The 16489-nt window shown below is 41.2% G+C and overlaps 1 protein-coding gene across 1 annotated transcript; it reads left to right on the forward strand.

Moving 5' to 3' along the window:
• The first annotated feature begins 10592 nt into the window (after positions 1–10592).
• LOC124666341 lies at positions 10593–14702 on the forward strand. The gene is made up of 9 exons (XM_047203682.1): positions 10593–10739; positions 11255–11352; positions 11752–11924; positions 12958–13051; positions 13276–13386; positions 13520–13609; positions 14072–14157; positions 14254–14318; positions 14403–14702. The coding sequence occupies exons 1-9, from the start codon at positions 10640–10642 to the stop codon at positions 14510–14512; spliced, it is 927 nt and encodes a 308-aa protein (XP_047059638.1). The 5' UTR covers positions 10593–10639; the 3' UTR covers positions 14513–14702.
• Positions 14703–16489: the final 1787 nt, after the last annotated feature.

Here is a 16489-nt window from a genome sequence, read left to right on the forward strand (position 1 = left end):
AACGGTAGAAACTTCACCGACTGGTTCCGTCATGTGAGGATTTTCCTGGCTGGCGGAAATCTGCAATATGTGCTTGATGCACCGCTAGGTGACCCTCCTGCAGAAACTGAAACCGATGAAATAAAGAATGTTTACGCGACTCGGAAAACTCGTTACTCTCAAGTTCAGTGTGCCATCCTATGCGATCCGGAAGCCGATCTTCAAAAATGTTTTGAGCACCACGATCCTCATGAGTTGGTCAATGAGCTGAAAGCTATCTTTGAAACTCATGCGGCCGTGGAATGCTATGAAGCATTGAAACACTTCTTCAGTTGCATGATGGAAGAAGGCAGCTCCGTTAGTGAGCACATGCTCGCCATGACCGGGCATGCGAAGAAACTCAGTGATCTGGGAATAGTGATTCCTAACAGACTGGGGATTAATCATGTCCTTCAATCACTGCCACCTAGTTACAAGAACTTTGTGATGAACTACAATATGCAGAACATGAACAAAGAGTTACTCGAACTCTTCGCCATGCTGAAATCTGCTGAGGTTGAGATAAAGAAAGAGCACCAAGTGTTGATGGTCAACAAGACCACCGGTTTCAAGAAACAGGGCAAGTCTAAAGGCAAATTCAAGAAGGGTGGCAAGAAAGCTGCCACGCCTCCCGTGAAACCTAAGACCGGCCCTAAGCCCGATGCTGAGTGCTATTACCGCAAGGAGAAGGGACACCGGGAAGCGTAATTGCTCCAAGTATTTGGCTGATCTGAAGAGCGGCCTTGTGAAGAAGAAGAAAGAAGGTATATCTGATATACATGTTATAGATGTTTATCTTACTGGTTCTCGTACTAGTACCTGGGTATTTGATACTGGTTCGGTTGCTCATATTTGTAACTCGAAACAGGAACTAAAGAATAAACGAAGACTATTGAAGGATGAAGTGACGATGCGCGTTGGAAATGGATCCAAGGTCAATGTGATCGCAGTCGGCACACTCCCTCTACATCTACCTTCGGGATTAATTTTAAACCTCAATAATTGTTATTTTGTACCCGCGTTGAGCATGAACATTATATCTGGATCTGGTTTAATGCAAGACGGTTATTCATTCAAGTCTGAGAATAATGGTCGTTCCATTTTTATGAATAATATCTTTTATGGTCGAGCACCTGAAAAGAATGGTTTATTTCTATTAGATCTCGATAGTAGTGATACACATGTTCATAACGTTGATGCTAAACGAATTAAATTGAATGATAATTCTACTTATATGTGGCAATCGTCGTCTTGGTCATATTGGAGTGAAACGCATGAAGAAACTCCATACCGATGGATTACTTGAATCACTTGACATTGAGTCACTTGATAGATGCGAAGCATGTCTAATGGGAAAATGACTAAGACTCCATTCTCTGGTATTATGGAGCGAGCTACAGACTTATTGGAAATCATACATACCGATGTGTGCGGACCAATGAGTGTAGCCTCACGCGGTGGTTATCGTTATGTTCTAACCTTCACAGATGATCTGAGTAGATATGGGTATATCTATTTTATGAAACATAAATCCGAAACTTTCGAGAAGTTTAAGGAATTCCAAAGTGAAGTAGAAAATCAACGTAACAAGAAGATTAAATTTCTACGATCTGATCGCGGAGATGAATATCTGAGTTATGAGTTTGGCATGCATTTAAAGAAATGCGGAATACTTTCACAATTGACACCGCCGGGAACACCACAACGAAACGGTGTGTCCGAACGTCATAATCGAACTCTCTTAGATATGGTTCGTTCTATGATGTCTCTTATCGATTTGCCGTTATCATTTTGGAGTTATGCATTAGAGACAGCTGCATTCACTTTAAATAGGACACCATCTAAATCCGTTGAAACGACACCGTATGAATTATGATTTAATAAGAAACCTAAGCTGTCGTTCCTTAAAGTTTGGGGTTGCGAAGCCTATGTAAAAAAGTTACAACCGGACAAGCTAGAACCCAAAGCGGAGAAATGCGTCTTCATAGGATACCCTAAGGAAACTATAGGGTACACTTTCTATCACAGATCCGAAGGCAAAATCTTTGTTGCTAAGAACAGAACCTTTGTTGAGAAAGAATTTCTCACTAAAGAAGTGACTGGAAGAAAAGTAGAACTCGACGAGATTACTGAATCTTCTCTCATTGATCAGAGTAGCGCAATACCGGAAGTTGTTCTCGTGCCGCTCGCACCGGTAATAGAGGAAGCTAATGATAATGATCATGAAACTTCGAACGAGATAGCTACTGAACCTCGCAGATCGACAAGGGAACATGTCACTCCTGATTGGTATGATCCTTGTCTAAATGTCATGATTGTGGACAACAATGATGAAGACCATGATGAGCCCAGATTCCAACAAATGGCAAGAAGCCATGAAATCCGAAATGGGATCCATGTATGATAACAAAGTATGGACTTTGGTAGACTTAGGGCCAGTTCTTTTCAGCTTTAGCTTGTGAAGAAACGGCTTAAGCTCAACTTCTTCAGAGAAACTGTGGCGAAAATAAGCCTCACAGAAACTGTAGCCCAGTTCTTTTATGCTTCTGTTGCATGAGCTTATTTTCTGAGTTGTCTGGTGAAATGTCTACGATACACTATATTGTGAAAGTATGGTACGAAACTTGTAACATACAAAATGATACGGCTTTTAAACACGCTACAAACGAACATACTACAGATGAATTAATATGATACTGTTTCAGACCTGCAAAAAAATGCTACATTTTTAGAATTCACTTGCTCGTTAAAATGGTACAGATCAAATCAATTAGTACCTCTACTATTTTTGCAAAACCATTAGAACATCTACTAGCTAGCAGCACACGCGCTAACAATCAACTTGCAAACACACGCTGCACATCCACTGCCTAGCTAGCAACACAGCCGCATGGGTCGTACAGCCCAGAGAGCGGCGAGACTGCTGCACTTCGAGATGCCGAGACTCGTAGCTTGCTCCTGCAGTCCTGCTCGAGCCGTAAAGGTGAGCTCCTATCGGCTGGACTGCTGGTCGACGCGAGCAGCCTCCTGGCCGAGTTGCTGGTCGATGCTGGGAGTGGCCGCCTGCGCTCGTCGATGGAATGTCGCGGGAACGCCCAGAATAACGATTCGTTCCGGGAAGGGCATAGGGAGATAGGTGGAGTGGCATTGTGGCTGTAATAACTGTTCGTCTGTGGGGTATCTTGGGCAAACTAGATTTTGCATAAACCAGGAAGCTCGGGAAGCTGCGGGAAGCTACACTCCGATCGCTTCTCGCAACTACACAGTGAGGGACGGTGGCTGATAAATTAAGCCCACCCCATTTTTTGAGTTCTTTTGGGCTTAGGCTTAATTTTGTAGTTAAGCCCTCTAATAAGCTGAAAAGAACTGGTTCTGATAGCCGCAAGGCTGTCGAGAATAAATGGATCTTCAAGAGAAAAACAGATGCTAATGGTAATATTACTGTCTATAAAGCTCGACTTGTCGCAAAGGGTTTCCGACAAATTCAAGGTGTTGACTACGATGAGACTTTCTCACCTGTAGCGAAGCAAAAATCTATGAGGATTTTGTTAGCAATAGCTGCATTTTTCGATTATGAGATTTGGCAGATGGATGTCAAAACAGCGTTCCTTAATGGAGACATTGAGGAAGAGTTGTATATGGTACAACCCAAAGGTTTTGTCGATCCTAAAAATGCTGACAAGGTGTGCAAACTTCAGCGTTCAATTTATGGATCGAAGCAAGCATCCGGAAGTTGGAACCGACGCTTTGATAAGGTGATCAAAGACTTCGGGTTTATACGAGTGTCATGGAGAGGCCTGTATTTACAAGAAAGTGAGTGGGAGCTCGTAGCGTTCCTCGATATTATATGTAGATGACATATTATTGATTGGGAATGATATAGAACTATTAAGCAGTGTAAAAGGTTATTTGAATAAAAGTTTTTCAATGAAAGACCTTGGTGAAGCATCGTACATATTAGGCATCAAGATTTATAGAGATAGATCAAGACGCCTAATAGGGCTTTCACAAAGTACATATCTGGACAAGATTCTAAAGAAGTTTAGAATGGACGAAAGTAAGAAAGGGTTCTTACCTATGTTACCAGGCAAGGTCTTGAGTAAGACTCAAGGTCCAGCTACGACACAAGAAAGAGAGAGGATGAATCAGATACCCTATGCCTCGGCAGTAGGCTCTATCATGTATGCCATGCTATGTACTAGACCGGATATAGCACATGCAGTTAGTTTGACTAGCAGATATCAAAGTGATCCAGGAATGGAACACTAGACAGTGGTCAAGAATATCCTGAAGTACTTGAAAAGAACTAAGGATATGTTTCTTTGTTATGGAGGTGACCAAGAGCTCGTTGTAACCAGTTACACCGATGCAAGTTGGAACACTGATCCTGATGACTCAGTCTGGGTACGTGTTTATATTGAATGGTGCTGCAGTAAGCTGGTCAAGCTCGAAGCAGTGCACGGTGGCGAAGTCTTCAACGGAATCGGAGTACATAGCGGCTTCGGAGGCTTCATCGAAGCGGTATGGATGAAGAGGTTCATTGTAGAGCTCGGTGTGGTTCCTAGTGCATTGGACCCACTAGTCATCTATTGTGACAACATGGGTGCCATCGCCAATGCACAAGAACCAAGGTCACACAAGAGGCTGAAGCATATCAAGCTGCGTTATCATTCGATTCACGAGTATATCGAAGATGGAGAAGTAAAGATTTGCAAAGTACACACTGATCCGAATGTAGCAGATCCGTTGACTAAAGCTCTCCCTAGGGCAAAGCATGACCAACACCCGAATGCCATGGGTGTTAGGTACCTTACAATGTAATCTAGATTATTGACTCTAGTGCAAGTGGGAGACTGTTGGAGATATGCCCAAGAGGCAATAATAAAAGTGGTTATTATATATCTTTGTGTTTATGATAAATGTTTATATACCATGCTATAATTGTATTAACCGAAACATTGATACATGTGTGTTATGACAACAATGAGTCCCTAGTAAGCCTCTTAACTAGCTTGTTGATTAATAGATGATCATAGTTTCATGATCATGAACATTGGATGTTATTAATAACAAGGTTATGTCATTATATGAATGATGTAATGGACACACCCAATTAAGCGTAGCATAAGATCACGCCATTAAGTTATTTGCTATCAGCTTTCGATACATAGTTACCTAGTCCTTTCGACCATGAGATCATGTAAGTCACTTATAACGGAAAGGTACTTTGATTACATCAAACGCCACTGCGTAAATGGGTGGTTATAAAGGTGGGATTAAGTATCCGGAAAGTATGAGTTGAGGCATATGGATTAACAGTGGGATTTTTCCATCCCGATGACGGATAGATATACTCTGGGCCCTCTCGGTGGAATGTCGTCTATATTAGCTTGCAAGCATATGAATGGTTCATAAGAGCCCACATACCACGGTACGAGTAAAGAGTACTTGTCAGGAGACGAGGTTGAACAAGGTATAGAGATACCGATGATCAAACCTCGGACAAGTAAAATATCGCGTGACAAAGGGAATTGGTATCGTATGTGAATGGTTCATTCGATCACTAAGTCATCGTTGAATATGTGAGAGCCATTATGATCTCCAGATCCCGCTATTGGTTATTGGTCGGAGAGAGTTCTCAACCATGTCCACATAGTTCGTGAACCGTAGGGTGACACACTTAAGGTTTGATGTCGTATTAGTAGATATTGAATATGGAATGGAGTTCGAAGTTTTGTTCGGAGTCTCGGATGGGATCCAGGACATCACGAGGAGTTCCGGAATGGTCCGGAGAATAAGATTCATATATAGGAAGTCATTTTATAAGTTTGAAAATGATCCGGTGCATTTATGGAAGGTTCTAGAAGGTTCTAGAAAAGTCCGGAAGAAATCACTATGGAAGGCGGAGTCCCGGAGTGACTCCACCTAGCATGGCCGGCCAACCCTAGGGGGTGGAGTCCCAGGTGGACTCCACCAAAGGTGGCCGGCCACCCCCCTCATGGAAGGGTGGGAATCCCACCTCAAATGGGAATCCCACCTTGGGTAGGTTTCCCTACACATGGAAGGTTTTGGGTTTGGGTCTTATTCGAAGACTTGTAGTCCAACACTTGGGGGTTCCACCTATATAATGAGGGACAAGGGGAGGGGGCCGTACACCTCAAGCCATAGCCTTGGCCGCACCCCATAGTGGCCGGCCACCCCCTCTCCCAAACCCTAGCCGCCCCACCTCCTCCACCTCTCCCGCAAACACTTAGCGAAGCTCCGCCGGAGATCTCCATCGACACCGCCACCACGCCGTCGTGCTGCCGGGATTCAAGGAGGAGCTACTACTTCCGCTGCCCGCTGGAACGGGGAGAAGGACGTCGTCTTCATCAACACCGAACGTGTGACCGAGTACGGAGGTGCTGCCCGATTGTGGCACCGTCAAGATCTTCTACGCGCTTTTGAAAGTGGCAAGTGATCGTCTACCGCAACAACGAGAGACTCCTCTTGTAGGCTTTGGAAATCTTCAAGGGTTAGTCTCGTTCATCCCCTCGTTGCTCCCGTCTTCTAGATTGCATCTTGGCTTGGATTGCGTTCTCGCGGTAGGAAATTTTTTGTTTTCTATGCTACGAATCCCTACAATCCCTACAAGAAGTATAAAGAGAACTCTTATCTCTTCCTCTTTCATAAAATTTGCAAGCATCAAGAGTAAACTCAATAACATAATTGTGAGTAGAATCACCACATAAAGACAAGTCAGCTAATGAGATTATGGTATCATCTATTTCTTTTTAAATCATCATGATCCTCTCATAAATTAGATAAACTTATTTCACATAGAGGATCATCATTAATATTATAAGAAGGGGTGTTTTGTGAGTTACCATTGTTGGGAGTTAGAGATGGGTAGCTACTCCATTTTTCCTCTTCTTGTTTTTCTTCATGCTCTTCTTGGGGTTGCATGGGCATCCCCAAGCTTCTACTTTTGTCATCCTTCTTCTTTTTTTCTTCTTTGTTTTTCTCTTGGGTATGCATGGGCATCCCCAAACTTATGCTTTCATCATATTCTTCTTGCAAAAATTACTTATCTCTTGGGCAGGCATGCCCCTCTTCTTAAATTCGACCACATAGATATTTTCAATGTAGTTGGTTTTACAATAATTAAGGATACCAATGATCGAACTTTTAAATTTGGAAGCTACAGGGCAAGTTTCATGTTCATAAATGAAGGTGTCTAATTCAGAGGCTGCCATATAAATAACAAATTGCTCTACTTGTTCCATCCCTAAATGAGCATAATCACACATATGATAAGATGCAATAACATATTCTTCATGGGATCTACATTGAAATTCAATGTGTCTAAAATTTTGTTTAGAGCAACAGTTTTTATCTTCATGATAGTCAAGCAACTCAATAGCAATATAATTTAAAATTCTCAACCAATATTCTTAAATTATCCCTTCTTGTGATTCTCTATATTTTTTTAGCAATCTCAGCAACATTCAAGTAGATAAGCAAAGTGCCATTGATATTCATACTTGTGCTCATAACATGAGTATTTTTTGGTATTTTCCATTTTATAAAATAAAGGTACTAAAAGTAAACTAGCAATGCAAGCAAGAATTGAACCTTAGCGCTACGCTCCCCGGCAACGGCGCTAGAAAAGTATCTTGATAACCCCCAAGTGCAGAGGATTACCGTAGTACAATTCGATAAGTATTTGAGTGTCAAACCCACAAGGAGCTGAAGGTAAACTATCTATTCTCTAAATCATCATAACCCACTTATATGGCCTTCTATACAAAGCTAGGAGTTATGGTGTGTGTGTAGAGGTTTTTACTATAAACTATAAGTGCTGAAAATAAAATGCAATGAGTAAAACAAATGCAAGGAAAGTAAAATGTAGTAGGAGTAACTCAAGGGAGTAAGTGTTGTAGGAAAAATTTCTACTTCATTTGTGCGGTTGTCATAATTAGTGAGGCACAAAGATAGGTTTTTTTTGTGGTTTCTTCTATATAGGATCCATAGATAGGTGTAGCCATGGATATGAGCAAATACACCCCTAGTGATTGATCCCAAGGCCAGTTAAGAGCAAACAAGGGAATTATTACGACATAAAGTCCAACCACCGTTGTAAGTTTAAAGGTCCCCATTATAAACCCCCTGTTTGATTAATCATGATTAATACTTCATGCTTATTTAAGAATTAGGACAAGGTTTATGTTAGCCCCCGCTGTCCCTCTCCCTATCATCATGCAACGGTGACAACTTATGCATCCCCCGACATATGTGTGCACTCATATATCAGTACAAAAGATCATCATAGAAGATAACAAATACTTATATGCAACAATCACAAAGTATCTCACAATTTCCAAGAACATGTCACTACTCAAACAAAGACATAGATGAACAATACATCATGGGAAAACGATAGATTGCCTCACACATCATGTTTGCCAAGAGATTACAAGGGGTAGATGAAGATGGTGATGTTGTAGATGATAAAGATGGTGCTGATGCCTTCACCGGAGGGGGGTGGAGTCCACCAGAGGTGATACCGGCAGCGTTTCCCTCCTCCGATCTCTGCCGACGGGGCCTGCTGACTCTCTGTTTATGTGTTCTTGATCTCCTCCGTCGTAACCTCGACAAAACCCCTGGGGGTCGTATATTTAGTGGGTTTTAGGTCAAAATAAGTCGGTGGGCGCATGAGTCGAATCAGACGAACGAGGTGGGAAAGGACCCATGTGGCGCGCCCAAAGGTGGTGGGCGCGCCACCTTCCCTCCTTTCCAGCCCGTTGACATCCTGGTGGACCACTTTAGCTCATTTTGTTCATCTCGAAATTTCCGAAGCGTGGACCCTAACCTTGCCCTTTTTGGAGTCCGTAGCTCCTGTAATGTCAAAAACGCTAAAAAGAGGCATTTTCTGAACCGGAGGAGAGGGGATTGTTTAAAAAATCCCCTAAAACATCATAAAACATGGGAATACCATTATATAAGATGCAAATATGTTGCAATAAAGTGCAAAGTTCATGTATACATTTTACATGCATCAAGTGGTGATCGTCATCAAGCTTGAGAAGTGCAAGTTCAAGATTAGCATATCGAGGATATCATGTTTGAAGCTTGATAATGTACTTGTGAAGACATGCCTTAATGAAGTTATCCCATAATGGTCTATGGGGAGAAAACTATGTGTCTTCGAAAAGCAACAGTGATCAAGTGAAGTATTCCAGATTGAATGGAGTTTGAAGATTCAAGATCAAGCGGGGATGCGGAAGGCAAATGCATGTCATTGATAGGTTTTCCTTTAGCTAGTCTCAATGTGGTTGTTGGGAGATTGGGTTATAGGATGAGCGCTGCACTATTAAGAGGGGCTTTCGGTTGGGTAACTTAATCACATTGTGTTAGAAAGATCAATCATTTGCATACTTTTTATCCACTTATTGTTGTTGCTTCTGGCTGTTTCTTTGCGTGAACTTCTTGAGCTTGCTGCTAGCTCTTCAAAAATCTCAAGTTTGCTAAAGTCGGAAACTAGACGGAAAAGTTATCACAGTTTTCATTAGCCTCATCGAAATCGGAAGCCGTTGGACTCACCGCCAGAACAAACGGGTAGCCGCCGGGAATTCTAGTATATGTCAAAAGGCTATAATGAGCGTTATTTCGGCGGCTTGCCAGAGATTCCAGCGTTGAAACCGGCATGCCGGTTTGTAGTTCCGGTGGGGGAAACCGTCGGTGTCAGGCTCCTCGCCAGTTTCGCTAGTCGATCCCAGCGTGGGAACCAGTGTGCCGGAAGTTTCACCGATCTTGACTGGATTGTTCGTTTTTCCCCCAAACGATCATATTTGCTTTTCCTATAAAAGGGGCTTCTTCCCCATTGTTCAACTAGGGTCCTTGAGCATGTTTTTTAAACCATTGTAGAACACCTTGAGATTGCTTTCTCTCCCTTCCATCATATGATTCTTGCATCTTTTTGAGAGTTTTGAAAGAGGATATCTCAATCTAAACCTCAACCAATCCATTCCTTCTCTAAGTGAGGAAAACCCTTGTGATCTAGATTCCGGAGTCTTTTGTTGACTACTATTGTTCTTCCTCTCTAATTTCTCCCAAGCATGTGTTGCTTCTGTGGAATTTGAGTGTGAAAGACTCGAACATCTTTAGTATGTGAGTTCGCCAAGTTTCATGAAAAATCAATATTTTTTATGGTCTATGTAAAAAATAGAAAATTTATTTTAGAATAATTTTATTTTTAGCGCTGAATTTTATCTTATTTACACACGTCATATGACAAATCTATTTTTCCTGAAACGGCATTGTGAGTGTGTAACACATGAAGATGTACGGGGATTTTTTGTTTTAATTTTTTTGAAATTTTAAAATATGTGTAAGATGTATTTTAAAATGAAGGGATTATATGCTTCCATATTCCAAAGCACCATTCCCTTAGATAGATACATCTATATATCCAGATGTTTCAAAAAAAAATACATCTATATATCCAGATAAAATTGAGTAAATTTATTGTTCGTAACAAAGGGAATAGAAAATGTAACCCGATGTTGTTTTCGCGTGACGCACCAGGCAGCCACCTGTCCCATTGCAAGACACCGGTATCCAAAAACCAATTTACAAAGCCATGGCGTCTACCTACCTGCTACCATATCCTCTCCCATTGACTCCGCCTCCAGCGTTCGCATCCCGCTGCCGCGTCCCGATGGCCTCCGCCGCCCCCCTCGGTACGTGCCCAATTGGGGAGCAGTTCCTGCGTTTTGTCGCAAATACTTTCAGAATCTTAATTTGACCTGCCAAATTTGGGTTGCAACTGCGGAACGCATATCTCATGCTAGATCAGGGAGAATTGTTGAAATTGGGCAGGGTTGATTGGGCAGAAATTCCTAACTTTAGTAATTCGGCAGGAAGTAGTTCCGAGTTCCACGCAGGGAAGATCATCCTCAGTTGGAACTTCGCAAGCACGAAATACTGCAATGTGCCAAGGGATTCCGTATTTAGAGGGTCCGTCGATGCAATTTACATGATAAACATTGACTCGATGCTTATTCTAATGCCTATTTAGGCTCTGTTCTGATTTACTTTAAGGGGAAGCCTTCTTTGACGCTTATTATAGTCAGCGCCCTTGTTTGGTTCTGTTGCAACATGACTCTCCACATGCGTCCCTATCTGACAGGGCGCCTGTTTAAAGCTATCCTCTTTATTTTCTATTTTTTTCTTTGATGAGTATCTCATGACACAGGGGTCACGGTGTCCACATCGGAGAGTGTTGGTCAGAATGATTTGCTGATTGTTGGGCCAGGTGTGCTTGGTCGAATCGTAGCTGAGAAATGGCAACAGGTAGGATAAGTATCTTCTTAGCAGAGTGGCTTAGCTTCTGTTTAAAAATATATCAAGTACTTCCATATGCCATGTTGAGCTGATGGACTGATTATCTTGATAGTTTGAATTTCCCATGCTAATGAAACATTATTTTTGTGATACTCAAATCAAGTCTTGTTCTAGTTAAGAGGACATTGGTTCATTATAGCATGTTATCAATTTTCTTCCGTGACATAAGGAACTAGTAAATATGACCCTGGCCAGTAGATCTTTTTCTTTGAATCTCGATTACTCTTTTTTTATAGTAGCCATATGTACGTTTCTGTCTGTAAAATGTGAGAATTGTATCCTTTGGTTTTAACATCTGCTTTGTATATATTGTAAAGAATTCAGATATAGCTTTAATGTGTCTTACAGGAGCATCCAGGTTGCAAAATTTTTGGCCAGACTGCAACCACAGATCATCACAGTGAACTAACTAAAATTGGGATAATTCCCTCCCTAAAGGGATCCAGAGTTGGTCAGAAAGTCCCATACGTTATTTTCTGTGCTCCTCCATATCGTACGGATGATTACCCTGGAGATCTTAGGTAACTAAGTTGTATGATCTTTTATGCATTTGAGAATAAACTAGATGTTTTTTTCATATGTACTTAACTTAATATTGCATCTCACCTGCTCTGTATATACGATGGTAATGATCACGGCTGGATTTATCCTGATAGGAAAAAGAAATCTTCAAAATCGCATGCTTACAATATATGATTAACGTTTGGCGACATGCATGTAGAAAATAGTTGTGTAATGGCTACAGAGTACAGAGCAAATGTTGGAAATATAAAGTACAAGATTACATGTGAACACAGTTTTTTAGGCTTTATCTTCTCATGTCTTGAACATGCAAAACTATTTTTTTATTATGGATAAAAATATTTGTTCACAGGAAGCACGACTGTTTTTTTTTCAAATCCATGTCGGTGATATTTCATTTTAGCGATGACATATATGACCTCGGGTTGTTTAAGTCATGCATGACGTTTTCGCTCATTAATCCAACCCATGGAGGGAAATATGTAGTTTGCATTCGTAATCCTTGTGTTAATACTCGACTCTAGCGCAGGGATCAAATTAAATTGAAAGAGAAACAGGGTGTGCATTATTACAAGGAACTGCACATGGGCACACTGAGAAATCTTACTATGCCATTTTTTGATAAAAAACACGGCTGAAGTTTTTCTTACCTCCATCTGTTTTGTTATAAGGCAACTTTGGTTCCGAGTTTTCCCATCGCTCCTACAGAAATTTGTGAAAACTGAAGCTTATGTTTCAAACTTCGTAAGCACATTTGAAGGACCAAGACGATGAAAACATTGAAGTCACATACATAGAATGAACATTTCATTCAAAACTAACTTTTTAGGGGCTTTGGCTGAAATACAAGGCATAATTATTTTCCACTTGATTGGCAGAAATCCTGGCTATATTCAGTAATATATGTGTACATACTATTGATATGGAAAATAATAATATCATTACAGTAAAACATGATATGCATCTTTCTTGGGCACAACAGTGTATCAAGGAAGGACATGTAGAACAACTTATTTGAGAAAACATGTGCAGAGTTGCAGCATCAAACTGGAGTGGGGAAGGTTCTTTCCTTTTTACATCAAGTACTGCTGTGTATGACTGCAATGACAATGGATTATGCAGCGAGGTATAAGTTTAAATCTAAACTGAACTTCTTATTGTAAAGAATCAAAGATTTCTTACCCATTTTTTTCTTCTGCTTTGGGTAAGAAAAATATAATGATAAGTTAATCATTATGTATGCTAGAAAATGCAATGTTCCGAAAGGTTTTACTCCATTGCCGATGCTCTGGTATTACCTCCAACTATCTTGGTTTTATTTAGCCTTGATTTTCCATTTTACTTCTGTAGGATTCTCCTTGCGTGCCAATTGGTAGGAGCCCTCGTACTGATGTCCTTCTGAACGCAGAAAATGTTGTCCTTGAGGCAGGAGGCTGCGTCGTCCGGCTAGGAGGACTTTATATATCCTTACCAAAGATGCTACTTTTTTTTTATCCCAAACATCATGCATTGTTAAACACATTTTTTTCCATACTCTTATGAACACATTAGAGTGGAGACAAACAGTACAGTTTTTTTCCTTGACTTGAAACACAAAATGGATCAAGGTCCTCATGTTTTCTGGCTGTCCAAAGGAACTGTAGATGCACGACCAGATCTCATAATCAATCTGATCCATTATGAAGTAAGATCTTCTACTTATTTATTACTCCCTCCGTTCTTATTTAATTGACTTTGATTATAACCACAGCTAGTTCATTTGCTTTACATCCATGCGTCAATTAAATCCGTACAGAGGTAGTATATGATAGGATGATCCTTTGATGAGTATGTTTGCAGTTTCGATGTTATAGAGTCAAGAGAGAATTTACTTATCCAGTTACGACACGCAGTTTGTACGACATATGCCAACTCAACACATATTTGATCACACTTCATCCTAGGCCCTAGCCCTACTTTTTTCCTCTTTACAATGCAAATGCTCACAGTAGTATACGGTACCCAGCCCTATTTTATTTTTCTGTTGATATAATTAAATTCTCTCAAGATGTTTGCCGTGTTGATTGCATGTGGGTGAAATGATTTGTCAGGGTATATTTACTATGCAGTCTTCATGTTTCTTATCATCTTTTTATGCCATTTGCAGGATGCTGCTTCTCTTGGGATTACCATCATGAAGAGGAGACTTCGTGGTCGTGTCTTTTTGGGCTGTGACAGCCAGCCTCTGTCCAGGTCACTGCAACCTTCATCCTTTTCAGCTCACGGACTGCCCAACTAAGTTTTGGTCTGCATTGCAAGTGTACTGATATGAACCTGGGGGCTTTGCAGGCAACAAATAATGGACCGTGTCAACAGGAGTGGGAAGTTTGACGGCAAGTTTGAGGGCTTCACAGGTAAGTTGTGTAGTCTAGCTGTCTACTTATTTATCGGACAAAGGTTACTAAGCCTTACAGAGTTCATTTTTTCCTTCACTTCAGGGACGGATGGTCCATTAGGGAAGAGGATGGATAATTCCAAAACTCGAGCTGAGATCGGGTGGCAGCCCAAATATTCTAGCTTCACAGAGTTCCTTGGTCTCAGCAATTGACATCTTGCCAACTGCTACATACCTCTGATTCCAGATATATAAATCAATACAGCCGATCTGATAGAGGATACAACCTAAGTATGAATTTCTTCGACAGTTGTCTTATGTTCCTTTCGCCTTCTTATGTTATGCTAATGTAAGAACCGGATTTTATATAGTATAATATAAGATGGTGCATTTTGGAGCTCTAGCTTTTTTTTATTAAGAAGAACAGAATTGACTAGTTTATAAGCGGAACTGCTCAGAAGGCTGGGCCTGGCGCCACCTCCACTTATGCCCTCTGGGTTCAGATCAGCCTCTTTGCATAGAAAGTTAAAGGGAAATGCTGCCTAGAAGTTTCCTTCCCCAGCATTGGGTACGCCCTAAAAGGAAACTTGCAAAAATCTGGAGCTCTGGTTTTTCGTTAAGAATAGTATAATTGACTAGTTTATAAGGGGAACTAAGTTGGAAAAGGATACCAACCAGTTTACAAGAAAAACTAGACAAAAAAATGTGGCACAATGAAAACTAGACAACAAAATCATGTGGCACAATGTTTTATGAAAAATCGCAAAAACCGTACACACGGCCACACTACCTAGTTGAACTACACAAGTACAACGGCTACAACGGACACTATGACCGCATTATCCACGTCCGTGGAAAGAAGTCAAAGCTAAAGAGTGATAACTGATAAGTCAAGGTGAAGAGGAGTGATTGGGCCCTTCAAGCTCTACAAAAGAAAGCAAACCTACTACTAGGTACTTGCGTGCTACTCGATTCCTGCAATTTGGATCGTTCGATCTTTAGCTAGCAGACAGGATCAGTCATAGTTTAGTTCATCACCAACCAGGGAGATTGACCCCTCCACCTTTTTCTATTGCTACACACGGTCCGTCCCTGGTTTTTGTCTCTCCTGACCGAAAAGTCATTTTGGATCTTGGGCATCAGTGCTCTCGTCGTACTAAAAAATTCGAAAACTAGATATATATGTTTAAAACAATTCTGTAGCAAAATTCTAAAAGGAGCTGATGATGTATCCCACTAACGTACAAAATCTCAAATACAAATATTTTGTTTTCCGAGCTATACAAAAATGACAAATTCTGATTTTTTTTTGAAGATCTGAATCACTATACTCAGATTTACAATTTTTTTATTTTTGTGTAGCCTAAAATACAAATTATTTCCAGCTGAAAATTTACACGTTTGTGGAATATAATACTAGCTACATCATAATTTATTTTCAGATTTTTTAGAAGCTTAGATATGTGATTTTTAATTACTTTTTTAAATAGAGATCATTGGTGCCCATGTGCACCAAATCTCTGTCCTCTCCTGACTAGATTTAGTTCATCTTCAAATCAAAGCTAAAGCTACTACTAGGTTAGGAGCAACTCAAATCAAAACCACGAGATTCAATTCGTCTCTAATCGAGGCTGGTTGGAGGGGCAGCTCGACGCACCGTAGCCGGACATCGAGGGTTCTTCGTTTAGTGCCTTCCTAGAGCATATCCAGTCGCCACGTCCCCAAAAGCGCCGGATCAAGGGTTTGGACGTGATGCTCCGTGCCGCGTTTAAGGCGCGTCTGTCTCTAGCCGCGTCTCCTAAAATCACCCTAAACATAAATTCAAATAGTTCACATTTAAAAAGATTGTTTCCCTCAAACTCGCCGCGATTAAAGTAGCCGCGATCAAAGTACTGTACACGATCATATTACAGACCGGAGGTGCAAATTAAACATAATTTAGAAGAAGGGGTTCGGCGACGTCGACGACGCATCTTAAGTCGACGTAGGCCCATCGAGCACGACAACCTCGTAGTGTTCTACCCGGTCTGGCTGCTCCGTCGCTGATACCGAGGCCGACGCCGATGCTGATGCCGACGCAGGTGTACTGCCGCTGCGTTTGCTGCCACCATTTTGATGTGGATCTCATCGAGGATCATGCCTTTGTAGAAGTTGTGCGTCGTGTCTGGGGAGACATTCCAACTGTCGACG

The sequence above is a fragment of the Lolium rigidum genome, chromosome 6, assembly GCF_022539505.1.
Source record: "Lolium rigidum isolate FL_2022 chromosome 6, APGP_CSIRO_Lrig_0.1, whole genome shotgun sequence".
In the NCBI taxonomy this organism is placed as follows: Eukaryota; Viridiplantae; Streptophyta; class Magnoliopsida; order Poales; family Poaceae; genus Lolium; species Lolium rigidum.

Excerpts from the sequence above, each read along its gene's own strand:
- LOC124666341 (XM_047203682.1), top strand. The coding sequence starts at position 10,640 with ATGGCGTCTACCTACCTGCTACCATATCCTCTCCCATTGACTCCGCCT. Across the intron at positions 13,387-13,519 it reads TCCGGCTAGGAGGACTTTAT|AAAATGGATCAAGGTCCTCA; the intron begins ATATCCTTACCA and ends GACTTGAAACAC. Across the intron at positions 14,319-14,402 it reads CAAGTTTGAGGGCTTCACAG|GGACGGATGGTCCATTAGGG; the intron begins GTAAGTTGTGTA and ends CCTTCACTTCAG.